This window comes from Rana temporaria, chromosome 5, assembly GCF_905171775.1.
Source record: "Rana temporaria chromosome 5, aRanTem1.1, whole genome shotgun sequence".
Lineage (NCBI taxonomy): Eukaryota > Metazoa > Chordata > Amphibia > Anura > Ranidae > Rana > Rana temporaria.
Window position 1 is genome coordinate 173814488 of NC_053493.1, and position 16683 is coordinate 173831170.

The 16683-nt window shown below is 43.2% G+C and overlaps 1 protein-coding gene across 6 annotated transcripts in view; it reads right to left on the reverse strand.

Annotated features, from left to right (window-relative positions):
• The window catches only part of TRIO (trio Rho guanine nucleotide exchange factor), a 1129982-nt gene that overhangs the window by 944917 nt on the left and 168382 nt on the right, over positions 1-16683 (reverse strand). For all 6 annotated transcript variants that reach the window (XM_040353401.1, XM_040353397.1, XM_040353396.1 and 3 more), the window contains one exon: positions 8341-8571. In XM_040353401.1, coding sequence (XP_040209335.1) covers positions 8341-8571 — 231 coding nt within the window. The remainder of the gene's footprint in view (positions 1-8340; positions 8572-16683) is intronic.

The following is a 16683-nucleotide window of genomic DNA, read 5'->3' on the forward strand; positions in this document are numbered from 1 at the left end:
TCCCTGACTCACTGACCCCCCTCATTCTCCCCATCTGTCTCTTCCTGACCCCCCCTTGCTCTTTTCTTGCCAGCACTGGAAGTAGCTTTACTCCAGTCTGTTCATCTCCTGTTTTAACTTCTTCCTTACCATCATCTGCCTATTCATTGATGTATAACAGAATTACTTGATTAATTTTATCCTCTTAAAGTGGTATTAAAGCAAAGCAAAATATGTATTATTCCACAGATTACCAATTTATAGATGGGTGGCTGCATTAGTTTTGTTTTTTTGTTTTTGAAGATTTCTCTTTTATATTCACCTGGTGATCCTGCTAGTAAGTCTGTCTTTCAAAAGAACGAGCTGTCTTGCAGATGTAGCTGTTAGAGGGTTGAATCAAAATATTTAACACTGGCAAGGGGGGTGGAGTCAGGGGCAGACCCAGAGGGGTGGCAAAATGAGGTTTTGCCTAGGGTGTCAAAAATCCTTGCACCGGCCCTGCATGTTCTTATTGGGAGTGAGTATCTCACAAAAAAATATTATATTTTGTTCCAGGGGATGCCTGAAATCTGACATATTTCTTAGTGCAGACTTCTGGGAATACCGGTGAGCCAATCGCATAAGAAATTATGTTTCTAGGGTGTGTTCAGTACACATTCTGTGTACAGAACAGCTCCAGGTAGCCAAATTTAAAGGCACTAGAATTCACAACACCTCACAACATAATTACATTTAAAAACTCCAGGTTTGTAGCCTTAGGACACAACATTAGATCCATACATTGGAAAGAGATCAGATCCATAAGACTGCAAAGGCCAACAACAAGAGTCCACCCACTTGCAGAAGTGGGGAATCCCCTACATTGGGAAGAAGGGGACTATAAAAAAAAAAAACAGAGGCAATGCTCAGTGTCAAGCTTTGCCAATGTCCAATCATCTTGAGGTGAAGCATCACCCAATAGTCATAAGTTTTGTGATGCAGGACAAATACATTTAAGTATGTTCTTGGGTTTAGTTTTACTTTGATTTCACTCCTCACTACCTATCACAGTTTCCAAGGCCATGAATTGCCCACACAGCAAACCCCCCCCCCCCCCCCAACAAATGACCTTATTTTGGAAAGTAGACACCCCAAGCTATTCGCTGAGAGGCATGTTGAGTATTTTGCATTTGTAGCTTTTTGTCAAAGTTTTGAAAATGTAAAAAAACAATAAAAAAAATTTTTTCAAAAATTTTCACCATGCCTCTTAGCAAATACCTTAGGGTGTCCACTTTCCAAAATGTGGTCATTTGGGGGGGGGGTTGTGCCATCTGGACATTTCAGGGCCTCCGTAACTGTGATAGGTAGTGAGAAGTGAAATTACCATTTTACACCCTTAGAAATCCTGAAGGCGGAGATTGGTGTTCAAGGTCCTGTACACGGCTAGGCTCCCAAAAAGTCTCACACATGTGGTATCCCCGTAATCAGGAGAAGCTGCAAAATGTACCATATTTTACGCACCTGAGACGCACTTTTCCCCCCCAAAAAATGAGGGGGAAATGCCTGTGCCTCTTATCGAGTGAATATAGACCAGCGCCCCCTACCCCCCCTTCAAATACCGAGCCAGCTGCTCAGCTCCTCAGCTGTGGGTTGCCCGCTTCTCCCCATCAGGAAGGGAGCGTCTGTGTGTCTGACAGGGAGCGTGTGGCCCCTCCTTCAGGCAGAGCGGGCCCTGTGTGCTCTCCCCTCCTTCTACGGGCAGCAGCACAAGCCAAGTAGGAGATCAAAGACACAGAGCAGGCTGTGTGTGCATTCCATTTCCTCTCCCTTCTTCTGTCAGCAGTGGGGATTAATAAAGCAGCGGCAGGACCAAGCAGCTTGCAGAGGTGGACACTAAATTGCAGGCAATTAGTGTGCAGTAACCACTAGCAAATGAATGGTGAGTGGCAATGTGTAGTAACTGCAGAATATTTTTTTTCTTGTTTTCCTTCTCTAAAACCTCTTATGGAGCAGAAAATACGGTATTTTAGGGTGTAATTTCACATATGCCTATGGCAGGTTTGGGCAATATATCATTTAACGACAACATTTGCAGGGATTACTCACATGCATGGTTCAATTGCTGTTAACATATGACACGAGCCCGACGCCTGCGTTCGCCATGGGGGGGGGGGTTTGAGTGCTGTTTTTTTATTATTTTTATTTTGCATTTTTTTTTTTTTTTTTTTTTTGTGGTTGTCACAGTGAATGTAAATATCCCCTATGATAGCAATATGTTGTGACAGGTACTCTTAAAAAAAATGGCTGGCTGAAAAGAACGATACCAAGATGATACCTAAACCTGCAGGCATCATCCTGGTATAACCACTCAAAATCCAGCAACATACCAGTACGTTGCTGGTCTGTGTTGGGCATATATTGTAATATTCTTTTATGTCATGCAGTCTGTGGGCTGAACAAAAAAAAAAAAAAAAAAGATTGATCGGTGGGTATGCCCACCATTAGAATACCGCCCTGCATCCACACACTTTTAATGATAGGCATACATGCACCGTTTTTTTTTTCTGTGTTTTTTTTTAAACTGTGGTGGTGAAATCACCACCTATAGGGCTGGCGTAGCCGATTTACGCATCGCGAGAGCGAACGCTATTGCTGTCAAGAAAAATAAATCAGTGCTGCAGCCGAATGCCGTACCTGAGAAGAAAACAATGGTAACAATAAAACATTAACTCAATAAAACAATCTGTGCCCAAAAAAAATATATGCCGAAGCATGGGGGCAATCCGACCCTAATGTTAGGGGCAAATTGCCCCACCACCCCTGGCTTCAGCATATATGCTCTTTTTTTTTAAACTGTAGTGGTGAAATCACCTCCTACAGCACTGGAGTTGCCGATTTATGCATCAGGAGAACAAACGCTGTTGCCGTCAAGATAAATCAGTGCTGCAGCTGAATGGCGTACCTGAAAATAAAATAATGGTTAACAATAAAACACAGTAAACAGTAAAGTATAAAAGTTACATACCTGAAAAGCAAACATGATAAAACATAGCAACAATAAAACATTGCCGTTAAAAACAGAGCAGAACAAGAGAGAATAGATTAAGAATAAAACGACAACTATTTTTGGCTTTATTTTATATATATTTTTTGTTTTTGATACAATTTTAATTTGTTATTCTAACGGTTCCAGGTTTGGGTTTCCAAAAATGCGAGGGCATCTTTGGAGACTCTGTGAAAGCGTGTCCTAGTCTGTGCAGTAACCTACGCCAATACTCCACTAGTGTGTGGTAGCGTTCGATACAATCAACTATGCAAAGACCAGGTTGGACAGGAAAAGAGGAAGAATAGTGGGTGTCATGGCTAAATCTGCGCTTGATACAGACAACATCATCTTTGCTCGTTGGGTAGGGGTACCAGGGAGGACATACAGAAAATGCCTCCCATGCAGCAGACTCGCTGCATTTGCATTGGGAAGTTGGGCCACAGCATCGTCTGGAAACAGAATGGCTGTGCTGATCTCTTCCTGGAATTTAAGGATCCAGCTTTGTATAAGCATAAGCATTAGGCAGAGCCAATTGGAATAAGTATACAGACACTTTTATACCAGCGTCTGGCTTTACGGGCAATTAAGTATGGCGCCATCAACTGGTCGTTGAGGTCTACCCCTCCCATACAGAGGTTGTATTCATGAACACAGAGGGATTTCTCCACAACACTAGTTGACGTTGTAATATGGACTGTCGTATCTGCGTGAAATGAGGACAGAACGAAAACACTCTTATGCCTCCACTTCACTGCAAGAAAATTATTACATCTCAAGCAGGTGCTCTCCCCCAGCCCAAGATGGGAATATACAAGCCGCTGAGGTAAGCTCTAGCGATTATATTGCACGGTGCCACATGCGCCAATTTCATGACTAAAAAGTGGCACGCTCGTTTAATAATTGTCCACGTACAAGTGGTACACCTTTCCGAATAAAGGTGACACCAAGTCCCGCACAATCTTACCAGTGCTCTCTATGTAGTTTGGGCAGTTCTCAAGCTCTACGCAACGATCTCTTCCTTCGTAAACCATAAAACTATATGTATAGCCTGTTGCCCAGTCACAAAGCTTATACATCTTGACCCCATATCTGGCACGCTTGCTAGGAAGATACTGTTTGAAAGACAAGCGGCTAGAAAACGTAATTAGGGACTCAACCACGCAGATAACTTGATCAGGAGTAAACAATGCTGCAAACTATTGGTTGCAGTGGTTTTCGAGGGGCCGAATTTCGTAGAGCCAATCAAAACCAGGGTCACCCCGAGGACGACAGAGTTCATTGTCATAAAAAGGCATGAACCGCAAGATCTGCTCGTATCATGTTCTGGTCATGGAGGCAGAGAGCACGGGCATATGGTGAATTAAGTCAGTGGACCAATATGCCCGCAACTCACTTTTTTTTTTTTAGTTATGCCCATGAAGAGGGATAGGCCCAGAAAGGTCTTAAATTCAGAGACCATAATAGGTCTCCAATGTCTGGCATGGGTCAACTGGGGATTAGCGGTGATGAATTGACCAAACAAATTGCTTTGGTCAACAATAGATCTACAGAGATCGTCCGTGAAAAACAGTGAATAAGTGACGTAAAATGAACTGTTTCCACCTGAATTCCGGGTTGGCCAGTGAACGGGGGACGTACGGGTGCTGCAGAAGAAGTGGGCTCTCAATTAGGATTGGCATATTCTGCAGGAAGGGCACTATGGGCCCGACATGCCTGTCTGTCTTCTTGGTTGCTGCAGGACACTACTAGCCACCTCATCAGCTTGAACTGCACTTACGGGACTTGCCAAGTCACCAAGTGTTACTGCAGTGCTGGATGTATGACCAGGATGTACTAGGCCACCGGTGCTTGCCAGTTCACCAGAAGAATGAGCAGCTAGTATTAGCTCTGCTCCATAAAAGAGCCCTGAGGATCTTGCACCTCAACAGCAGAAGAACCGGGTCTGGTACGATCACTACTCCATCGTCAGAGCCAACTGTCAGGGTACCGCTGCTGTCTACAGGATCGAAATCGGAGCCTGAATCGGACAGATGAGTGACTTCCTCTTCACTCTCATCTGTCATCCTCAGAAACGTGTAGGCCTCTTCACTAGTGAACCTTTGTTTGGACATTGTGGCCTCTAAATTTACTGGTACAACTAGTGAAACTCACAGAAAAAAAAGAGCACCCGATTGTCAGCGACTGCTTCAAAACACTACCAAAAAAAACTGTTAGTGTTCGCAGGGATCAGGCCTGACTTTGCAAACGCTGCAGTTATGCGTTTTATAAGCGACAGTGATCTATTGATAATGCACTTGGGTGGGCTGGGCGGAGGGGCTAAAACGCAGGTGCTTGCAATTATTTGGCCTCATCCCGCCAACACTGCATTTTTGGAAACCCTAAACTACTGGGGACGCTAGTATAAATCTGATCAGATCAAAGATTTTGATCCATTCAGACACTATACTACTAAGGAGGTGTATGGCGCGTACGTGGGTGTTAGCGCTACTGGCACTAATTTGCCGCTGCCTGGGGTGACGCGGACCATAGCGCAAAAACCTAACTGATGTAACCTTCTGGGTGATCAGGGGGTTAAACCTTTAGGTAATATACGGCAGGTACCCTAACGCTATGAAAAAAATAGCTAACTAACCAGAGTCGGGGGTGATCAAGGGGTTAAACCTTTTTTTAGGGCAGTTAGTGGTAGGCCCAGGTAGCTTTAGGGTACCCCCTTAAGCCCCTCCAATGCTGATTAGTGTCACCAATGACATTAGTACAGTGAAAAATCTAACAACTACACTGGGTGACACTAACCGCAAGTTAAGGGGTTAACTGTGGGGGGGGCGGGCGATCGGGGGGGTGACAAGTGTACCTACGTGTGCTGGTGGTAGTGTAGTGTTGGTGCAACTTACTGTGAGTAGTTCGCTCTCTGTCTGCAACGAAAATAGTTCCACGAGGGGAGAGGACATCGCTACCCCTGCCTGTGTTTACACTTACAGGCAGGGGAAGGATTTCATTTGTTAAAACTGATCAGCAGGTCCAGGCCATAAATCATTGGCCTGGACCTGAAGATTGATCTGTTCTGGAACTAATCCGATGATCGCACATGTGGCGAGAGCGCGCCTCGTACAGGTATGGGATTTCACACAGCAGTACCATTGTGAAGCAGTATATGTACGTGAGCAGGTCGGGAATCGGTTAAACTTGATGCTTAGGGGGAGGGGGGGCAGAAAAAGTGCACACTGCCAAACCCCCCTTCCCCTCCACTTAGGCTGCATGGGCAGCTGATGGTCATGTTTGCATGCTGCAGACGTGATGCTTTGCACCTGCGGCAAAGTCGACCCAACTTGTAGTGATCGGGCGGCACTCCCACCAATTTCTACAAAGTCACGTTAATGGGGAAGTGACGCAGATGCCCCACATCTGCGCATAATGCGGTTGCAATGCATTTGTCTGCAAAAATTAGGTTAAAAGAGAAGTATGGGTTTTATTTTTTTGCTTAATCTCAATCCTTATAAGCTATTAATACCTACAGAGCTTTCCTGCACTCTGAGAAGTGCACCCTTTCTGTTAAAACTGAGTTAATTACCTGTGGGAAGGACTAGTCTTTCTTGAAGCGTCATCTTGACAATGGGCTAGCCTGAGGAGTCTGGATAACACCCCCTTCCCTGTCATCTGTGTGATTGACTTCACACTGCATAGCTCCTCTCCTTCCCCCCTCCCTCCCTGACAGGCAAACCTGAGCACACAGACTTGCCTTCAGTAATAGCAGGAGCCGTTCAGTGACTGAAGGAGAGATCACTGAAGTGCTCTTTATACAAATTCTACTGTTCCTAATAAAAATATAATGTGCAATACAACACTGAAGATGGGGATTCCTGTTTCCCTCCCCTGCAATGTATTGAACACATCTCACTGTTTATTCACATTAGACAGACACAGGAAGTGGCTGATGTCTTTCTATTGAATGAGATGTGTAGAGAGCATCCAGGGATCTCTGAACATGATAATGTGCTGTTCCTTTGCCAATCCCTCCTGATAACCTCCTGTGATGAAAGCCAACACAGGTAATGAATGTAGGGTGACCACGTGTCCCGGATTGCCCGGGACAGTCCCACATATTGCAGGTCTGTCCCGGGCAACCTTCATTCCAGGACAATACAGTGTCCCGGAATGAAACTGACACAGCCACCCCACCCCCCCCCCGGGCCAATCTGATGCCCCCAAAAAAGGCAGCCACGTCACTGCTTTACTCACTGACAGTACTTGTCCTGGCCGGGAATGCCTGGAGCACAATCCCGCCCCCTGCTTGTGATTGGAGAAATCATAAATCCTGCCTCTTGTGTCCAATCACTGTGCTGTGATTCTTTACAGCACAAGCCAATTGAGAAGGGGGGTGTCCCTGAATGGTAGTTTGGAAATGTGGTCACCCTAAATGAATGTGATTGAAGGGGAGGAGAGGGGGAAGAGATCTGAGGACTCAGGGGGGAAATCGAAGCCCAGGAAGTGTCAGAGGAGGTGGTGGGGAGAGAGGACACAGACTGCAGCTGACCATGCAGCCCAGAACACAGACAGGACAGCTGCTGGAGATGAAGACACACAACTTTTCACACTGCCTCCGCTTCCTGGTTTAAGTGTGTCGATAGGTTACTATGGAAACGGAGACTCGTGGAAAACGTGCACGTTCTGGCTTGCTGCCTAGGTGTGTGCCCATTTGCCAGAATTGGCCACATGTTAAAGAGAAGGAGTGACTTAACAAGTGGGCGGATTGTTGCAGTTGTATCCACCCACTCTAAACTTTCAAAACAGAAAGAGGACCGTTACTGGCCGTTTTCTGACACTTCAGGTGGTTGTACTTCACAAACTAAAAGACCCAGAAAAGAACAAAAGAGCATGGAAGCATCGGGGTAATATGGGCTTTCTAATTTGCATTTCCCATATTTCTTTAAAACAGGAGGCACTGCATCTCTTCCTCGCTGCTCATCAGTAGCCTCTGGAACACAATATGAAACATTGCATTGTCTCCATGGAAGTTTCTGCTTCAAAAATATAATATATATATTATTACACACACAGTATCTCACAAAAGTGAGTAGACCCCTCACATTTTTGTAAATGTTTTATTATATCTTTCCATGTGACGACACTGAAGAAATTGCACTTTGCTACAATGTAAAGTATTGAGTGTACAGCTTATAAAAGTGTAAATTCGTTCTCCCCTCAAAATAACTCAAAACACAGCCATTAATGTCTAAACCCTGGGCAACAAAATTAAGTACACTCCTAAGTGAAAATGTCCATATTGGACATTTACAGTCATAGATTTTATGCAGTTATTACTGGAACACAGAACCCACCTGTTGAACATCTTGCTGAAAAACACATAGCTGTAATCTTTGATGTAATCGAACTTTCCGATGTTGCCAGATATTCTCCAGTTGTCTTTGATGGTGGAGAACTTCATGAATAACATCCAAGACATGGTGCACAGCCTTAGAGTAATTAGCTGTAGCAGTTAAGGAATCAGAGCTACTGGGAGATAAAGGACGCTGAAGTTTGTCAAGCAGTGATTTTCCATCTTGGCTAACCTGTCAAGAACATTTTGTTTAAATTAATAAACCAGTGCATGAGAATTATCTTTAGTTAGAAAAAATAACTAGCATGGGATTTTCATCAGCTGTAGGAAAACTAAAAACTGAACACCACTAGGGAGCATATGACTGAACAGGTAATACAACATTACTCCTAACACAGCATACAGTATTAAAAGTTTTTTTATGTTAATATTCAGTAGACCAACTACAGTGCCTTTAAAAAGTATTCATATCTCTTGAAATTTTTCACATTTTGTCATGTTACAACCAAAAACAAAATGTATTTTATTGGGATTTTATGTGCTAGAAAAATACAAAGTGGCACATAATTGTGAAGTGAAAGGAAAATGATAAATGGTTTTATATTTTCTTTTTTTACAAATATCTGAAAAGTGTGTTGTGTATTTGTATTCAGCCACCCACTACTAATCGTTGTCCTGTGGACAGATTCTCCCACCTGAGCCATGGATCCAGAGTTACTCCAGAGTTACCATGGGCCTCTTGGCTGCTTTTATGATTAATGCTCTCCTTGCCCGGCCTGCCAGTTTAGGTGGGCGGCCATGACTTGTTTGGCACAACTGCAAACCTCTCTCTTTTCATTTTCGGATGAACAGTGCTCCGTGAGATGTTCAAAGCTTGAGATATTTTTTTTTTTTTAATAACCTAACCCTGTTTAACCACTTCCAAACCGCCCACTGTATATATACGTTGGCAATTTAAAAATGGATATCTCGGTTATGGCAGCAGCTGCTGCCATAACCCAGGTATCCATCTTTTCAGCGAGTGGTTTGGTTTACAATAATGGTGGTCTTTGTGGCGGATTCGCTGCAAGACCACAGTTAATCGGTGGCGGGAGAGGCCCCCCTCTCACCGCTTACCGAAGCCATCGGTAGTGGCTGAGGCGATCAGGTCCTGTCTCCTGCTTGGTATAGATACGAGGGAGGGCAAGATGGCCCCCACCTGTCTCCATACCAAAAGCAGGGCACTTCCCTACTGCGCATTGTTAAAGGACAGCAGCAGGAACCCTCTGTCCCTCCAGGCCGCTGCCATATGACGTCTTTGGTCACTCTGGAGCCGATACGCTTTCCTGGCGGCCGCGATGTCTGCCGGACACCCACGAGTGCCTGTCACACAGCAGGGACGTGGATCTGTGTGTGTAAACACACAGATCCATATGCTGTCAGGTGAGAGACCGATCTGTGTGTTCCCAGTACAGAGGAACACAGATTTGTCCCCCTCCCCTTGTAAGTCCCCTCCCCCCAAAGTTAAAATCACTCCCTAGGATACACATTTAACCCCTTGATCACCCCCGGCCCCCCATAGTGTTAACCCCTTACTTGCCAGTCACATTTACACAGTAATCAGTGCATTTTTATAGCTCTGATCACTGTATCTGATACATTTATCCCCTATTTTGTAGGCGCAATAACTATTGCACAAACCAATCAATATACACTTATTTTTTTTACCAAAAATATGTAGAATACATATAGGCCTAAACTGAGGAAAAAAATCTTTTTTTTAATGGGATATTTATTACAGCAAAAAAGTAAAAATAAAAAAAATAAAAAATAAAAAAATTGTTGCTTTTTTTGTATATAGCGCAAAAAAAAAACGCAAAGGTGATCAAATACCACCAAAAGAAAGCTCTATTTGTGGGGGAAAAAATTATCAAAATTTCATATGGGTACAGTGTTGCATGACCGCGCAATTGTCATTCAAATTGTTACAGCACTGAAAGCTGAAAATTTGCTTGGGCAGGAAGGGGGTGAAAAAACCCTGTATTGAAGTGGTTAAAGGGACATTTTATTTTTGAATTTTTTTTCAAATTAAATTTTTTTTTTTTTTTATTGCATTTAAGTCCAAATATGAGATCAGAGGTCTTTTTGACCCCAGATCTCACATTTAAGAGGACCTGTCATGCTTTTTTATAATACGGGATGTTTACATTCCTTGTAATAGAAATAAAAAGTGACCCAATTTATTTTTATTTTTTTAAAACAGTGTCAAAAATCAATAAAATAAAGTAAAATAAATATTTTTTTTTTTTTAATGCCCCGCCGAGCTTGAGCGCAGAAGCGAACGCATACGTGAGCAGTGCCCGCATATGAAAATGTAGTTCAAACCACATATGTGAGGTATCACCACGATCGTTAGAGCAATAATTCTAGCCCTAGACCTCCACTGTAATTCAAATGTAGATTTTTAAGGGTAAAAGTTTGTCACTATTCCAAGAGTGGGCACAATTTTGAAGCGTAACATGATGGGTATAAAATTACTTCAGTAACATCATCTTTCACAATAAAAAAAAAAAATAACTGGGCTAACTTTAACTTTACTGTTGTCTTATTTATTTTTTTATTCAAAAGTGTATTTTTTTTTTTTTAAAAGTGCGCCAAGACCGCTGGCTGCGCAAATATGATGTGATAAAGTATTGCAATGACCGCCAATTTATTCTTTAGGGTGTAAAAAAAAAAAATTGTTTTTAACTTGTAAATGAGTCTGAAAGAGAGGCGTAGTCCTGTGGCTTCACAGCCGGGCACGCACTGCGCATGTGCGAGCCGTGCTGCAATTGACTGAGCAATCATCTGGGACTTGTGACGTGTTTTAGTTAGGGGTATCAGAGTAAAGGGGGCTGAATACAAATGCACAACACACTTTTCAGAATATTTGTAAAAAAATAAAAAATAAATCGAAAACCATTTATCATTTTCCTTCCACTTCACAAGTATGTGTAATTTTGTGTTGGTCTATCACATAAAATCCCAATAAAATACATTTACGTTTATGGTTGTAACATGACAAACTATGAAAAATGTCAAGGGGTATGAATACTTTAAGGCACTATATAAGCTTAGGTCTTGATGGTGCCCACTGTCTTAACCCATATTTCTGCAGACATCTCAGATACATGCTAGAGATTTCATAGCATCAAAGGCTCCCCTCCTTTAAATATGGTGGCAATGCCAACAAAGTCAACCATTCTGGACTGAGGTCCATTACTTCATTACCGATATCACTGACAGAGTGTAGGCAATACAAAAGGTGTGTTAATGGCCGGATCACCAAGTGAAAAACAGAGGGGAAAAAGCCTAAAAAAAAATAAAAAAATAAAAATAAATATGGATGCAGCCACCACATCTAATGATTGGTAAGCTGCAACATATTCCATTTTTGGCTTTGGGATTAATAATGCAACTGCAAAGTCTAACTTAGATTTGTGTAGGCATCTCTGAGAAATTAGAACTGCCTCCTCTACCTTGTTAAACCATTATGTACCTAATAATATCAGCTTCTACACAAAAGTACCCATTTTACCACTGTGCAATTCTCGTTATTCAAGCAACAAAAACATCCCATAGAAAAAAAAGTCAATCAGGGTAAAGATGATTTGTAGTAACAGTTGAACATTTGTAAGCACTGAGTTGCAGATAGGTGGCCTAATTCATTGCTTGAAAAAGTAGGTCCAGACGGGGTAGGAAAAGGGGTATTAAAAGTCAGCAGCTACAAATGCTACATCTGCTGACTTTTAATAATCAGACACTCACCTGTCCCAGGGTCCAGCGATGCAGGGGGAATGAAGCCTAGCTAGTCTCCCCCTCCTCTCTGAGGCACCGACATTGTCACTGTGGGCGCCCGGCTGTGGCTTCACAGCCGGGCACGCACTGCGCATGTGCGAGCCGTGCTGCAATTGACTGAGCAATCATCTGGGACTTGTGACGTGTCCCAGATGATTGCCAAGAGGGAGGGGGGAGAGGTGAACTTTCCCCCAACAAAAAGTGACATGCCAAATGTGGCATGTCAGGGGGGCCACCTTCCCTTAAAGCGGAAGTTCCATTTTTGGGTGGAACTCCGCTTTAAAGCAAATCTCCTGCGGCCATTCGTTTTTTTTTTTTTTTTTTGGAGGGGGGGGGGGCATTAAATTATTTATGGCATATTAAAAAAGTACTCACTCCGCTGTCAGATTTCGTCTTGAACTCCAACTTATATTTTCTTTGTTACACAGTTTCCATTTTGCTTGTGGGCACTGTGAAGCCCACAAGCACTCATTTCCTTGTTGTGAGCAGGGACGTCCACTTCCGGGTTTCCATCCAAACGGGCGGTGTCTCGACACTCGTCGTTCGGCTCTCCTGTCACAGATTACTCCGGAAGTGATGTCCAGTCGCCGCCATCTTGCTACACCGCTTGACCCCTTCTTACTCCATCATTACTGTGCAGGAGTGTGGGGAGTAGCAAGACGGCTGTGACGGAACGTCACTACCGGAGCAATCTGTGATGGAGAGTCTGGTGCGACGAGACAGCAGTGTCGGGCTTTAGGAAATCCTGCGATAACTCAGTGGAAGTCTCTGCAATGAATCCTGGGAGCAATGAGAAAAGCTCCCAGGAGACATTGCGGGTAAAGGATATGACGCACTAACCGCAGAAGAAAGACAGGAAGCCGAGTGACAGATGCGGATTACAAAAAGGTACGGTCACAAAAAAAAAAACGTCCGTTCTTTAATGCATTAGAGTCTGCTAATTGATTAAGATAATGTAAAGAAATAGGGTCCTGAAGTGGGATAGCCAGTCTCCAGATTTTAATCCTATAGAAAATATGTGGAGGGAGCTGAAGGTTTGAGTCACCAAACGTCAGTCTCGAAACCTTGATTTGGAGAGGATCTTCAAAGAGGAGTGGGACAAAATCCTTCCTGAGATGTCTGCCAATTACAAGAAACGTATAACCAGTGCGATCAACAATGGTTTTGACACAAAGTACCAAGTCATGTTGTGCAAAGGGGTCAAATGCTTATTACACTCATTAAAATGCAAATAAATTTTGAACTTTTTGGAAATGCGTTTTTCTGGATTTTTCGGTTATTCTGTCTCTCGCTGTTAAAATAAACCTACCATTAAAATTATCATCATTTAATATAGAATTGTCAGTGGGCAAACGTGCAAAATGGATGGAGGAGGGGATCAAATACTTTTTCCCCTCACTGTACACAATAATGGAGCAACAGCTTCGGTTGAATACAGTTGCAACAGATGTGAGCAGTTTGGATTCCCTGTGGTGTGGTATTGCAAGTACTCTGATCCTGGCTACAATATTCATCCTCACACACTACTCCAAATAGGCCCATAGCACTCCTTAAGGTTAATCTAAAAATTCTTACAAATGGCCTTGGCCACTCGGTTATCCATGGTACTTCCCACCCCTGGTTGATATTGACCAAACTGGCCAGGGAAGTCTACAGATATCAATCTCCATCGACTATTTACACATCTTCAAATTTCACAAGACAGTCGGGACTAGGGCAGTAGTGTCCCTGGATACGGCCAAGGCATTTGATTCAGTAGATTGGGGATTCAGGAGAGTGGTTAATTATGGTTGAATGGGCTTTGGGCAGAATTATTGCAAATGGGCCGCGTTATTGTATAGCAAACTTAGGATGACTCTTAATGGGGTCCTCCATCTCCCCCTCTTTTAGCCATTGGCAGGGGAGCCATCTCTCCTGCTCTCTGTTCTCTTTAATGATTGGGCCATTGGCCATGCTGCTGCATTCTCCCCCTAAGGCAGGTGCGCTGGAAGTAGGCTCAATTAGAGAATGTTTGGCGCTGTACACTGATGATTTATTGCCATTTCTTGCAGGATCCGGGCCAGTCTCTGAGCGGTGCTCCATATCCTTGATAAAATTTGCGTTTTTTTCTTAGGTCTACAGGTAAAATGGTGACAAATCAACTATTCTTCCAATTAGACTCCGGCACTGCTGCTGCAACGGACAGTACCTTGCAGCTATAGTTGATCTCCCAGTTCACATGTTTAGGGTTCCATGTCTTTGCTAGGGTTGCAGACTACTTTGATTTAAACTTGCAGCAGCTGTTGGACTTCATTAAAAGGAAGGTAGAGGCATGGAAAAATCTCCCCTTGTCGGTATTGGGGCGCATCAACCTACTCAAAATGAAGATTCTACCCAATCTCCTAACAGGAGGATAATACCATATGTCAAGATGCTGCTGTGTCCATCCATGAACGGAAGAGAAAACAGCTGTTAAGTGGATCGTCTCCATTGTAGCTGCGGTTTAGCTGACCTGGAAGAGGGGAGGGGGAGAGGGGAGGGGGGAGGGGGGAGAGGGGAGGGGAGGGGGGAGAGGGGAGGGGGGAGAGGGGAGGGGGAGAGGGGAGGGGGAGAGGGAGAGGGAGAGGGGGGAGGGGAGGGGCAAGAGGGGAGGTGTAGTGAGCAGGGAAAGAATGTGTTCAGAACGCAACACATCTGCGAATCAGATATGTTCCCATAGAAGATAACATGCAGACAATTTGCACCACAATGCCTAGAAAACGCACACGTTTTTGTGCAATGCGCAGTACGAATGCCCCGCAGATATGTGAACCAGACTCATTGTTATGCGAATTGGATGCGGTGTAAGCAGCATCCAATTTGCATAGGTGTGAATCCAGCCTAAAAGTAAATTTTATGGTACAGTTCATAGAGGCCCCAACTAGAAATTACTCTCTGCTGGACCTGTCAATCTGAAACCATGCAGAGCTTATTACTAATGATGATATAAAAGAACATCTGAGTAGCAGTGATCATAACATGGATTTCATCCAATATTAGCTGTAAACAAATACATACTCGAAAGATAAATACACATAATTGTAAGATCACATTTTCCAAAGCTGAGGACTGCTCTCCAAGATTTAGATTGAGAGGGAATGTTGTCATTAACCATTTTCCCTCTGGAAGGTTTTACCCCCTTCATGACCAGGCTATTTCTTGCTATTCTGTACTGCACTACTTTAACAATTGCATGGTCAGGCAACACTGTACAAAAATTTAATTTATATAAATGTTTTCACACAAATAGAGCTCTCTTCTAGCGGTATTTGATCACCACTGTGTTTTTAATTATTCAAACAAAAAAAAGAGTGGAGGAAAAAGGAAAAAAAATCCCAATAAGTGTATATTTGGTTTGAGTGAAAATTATAGCGTCTACAAACTATGCTATATATACACACTGCAATTTTTTATTTATTGTTTTACTAGTAATGGCCCCAACAGTGACACCAATATAGTGATCAGTGCTAATACTACACACTGTACTAATGACACTGACAATCAAGGGGTTAACCGTGTGCCCAACCATGTGTAATGTGAATAATACAGTATGCGATTTGTTTGCTAAGCACTCCTGTTATTTTCTTTCCCTGCTTTGTAGTAAATAAAAATTAGCAAGGTCGCCTGTCAGTGTACAAAGCTCTGTGTTTACACCTCTTCCGTAAATGACGGAGTCAATCAGTGGGTCCCTGGGATCAATCATTGGTTGCAGTAGATGTACGTGGGACGGTAGCCAAGTGGCTAAAGAACGCAAAACAGAAATAGGAATGCTTTAAATCGACTGTATGCACACACTGCAAAATACAGGGGTTGGACAAAAATGATGCAAACCAGTATGGTAAAAATGAAATTGTCAACCAATATGGTGTTGGACCAACTTTGGCATCCAAAACGGCCTAAATTCTTCTGGGAATTGACAAATATACAAGTCTTAGATGGTGGATAATGGAATCTGATACAACTCTTGATGCAAAAATCTGGGCCACAAGCTCAGATCACAGAAGCACCAAAATTTGCCCTCTTTGCAACTCCGTAAACTCTGACATGACTCTGTATTACTAGCAGTGCATGCAGTGAATGATCAAAGTGAATCTTCCCCCTTGTTAGCTCAGTGCTCAACGGAAGCAAAAGTATGTTACATCACTTCCATTTTCAACGCAAAACATAGTCACTTTCACACCTGCAAATCATGCAGCGTTTACATATTTTTTTGTCCAACCCCTGTAGATTCTCATGGGCAATATGATCAAAATGCTAAAGTGGCTCGAGGTCAGATTTAAACCACTCTGTCCGACCACAGTACTTTTACTGCAGATGGGCAGCAGCTATAAACTAACCAGTGTACTAGTACATCACTGCTGGCTTGTAGGAGCACGCCCCCTTCTAACACATGTTGTGATTGGCTACAGCACAATTTTGTCAGCAGGTTTCAGTCAATGATTTTGGCTGTAGCCGGTCAACAGCACGGCCCAGTGTCTTGTTTGTAAACACCGACACAAGATCTGGGCCG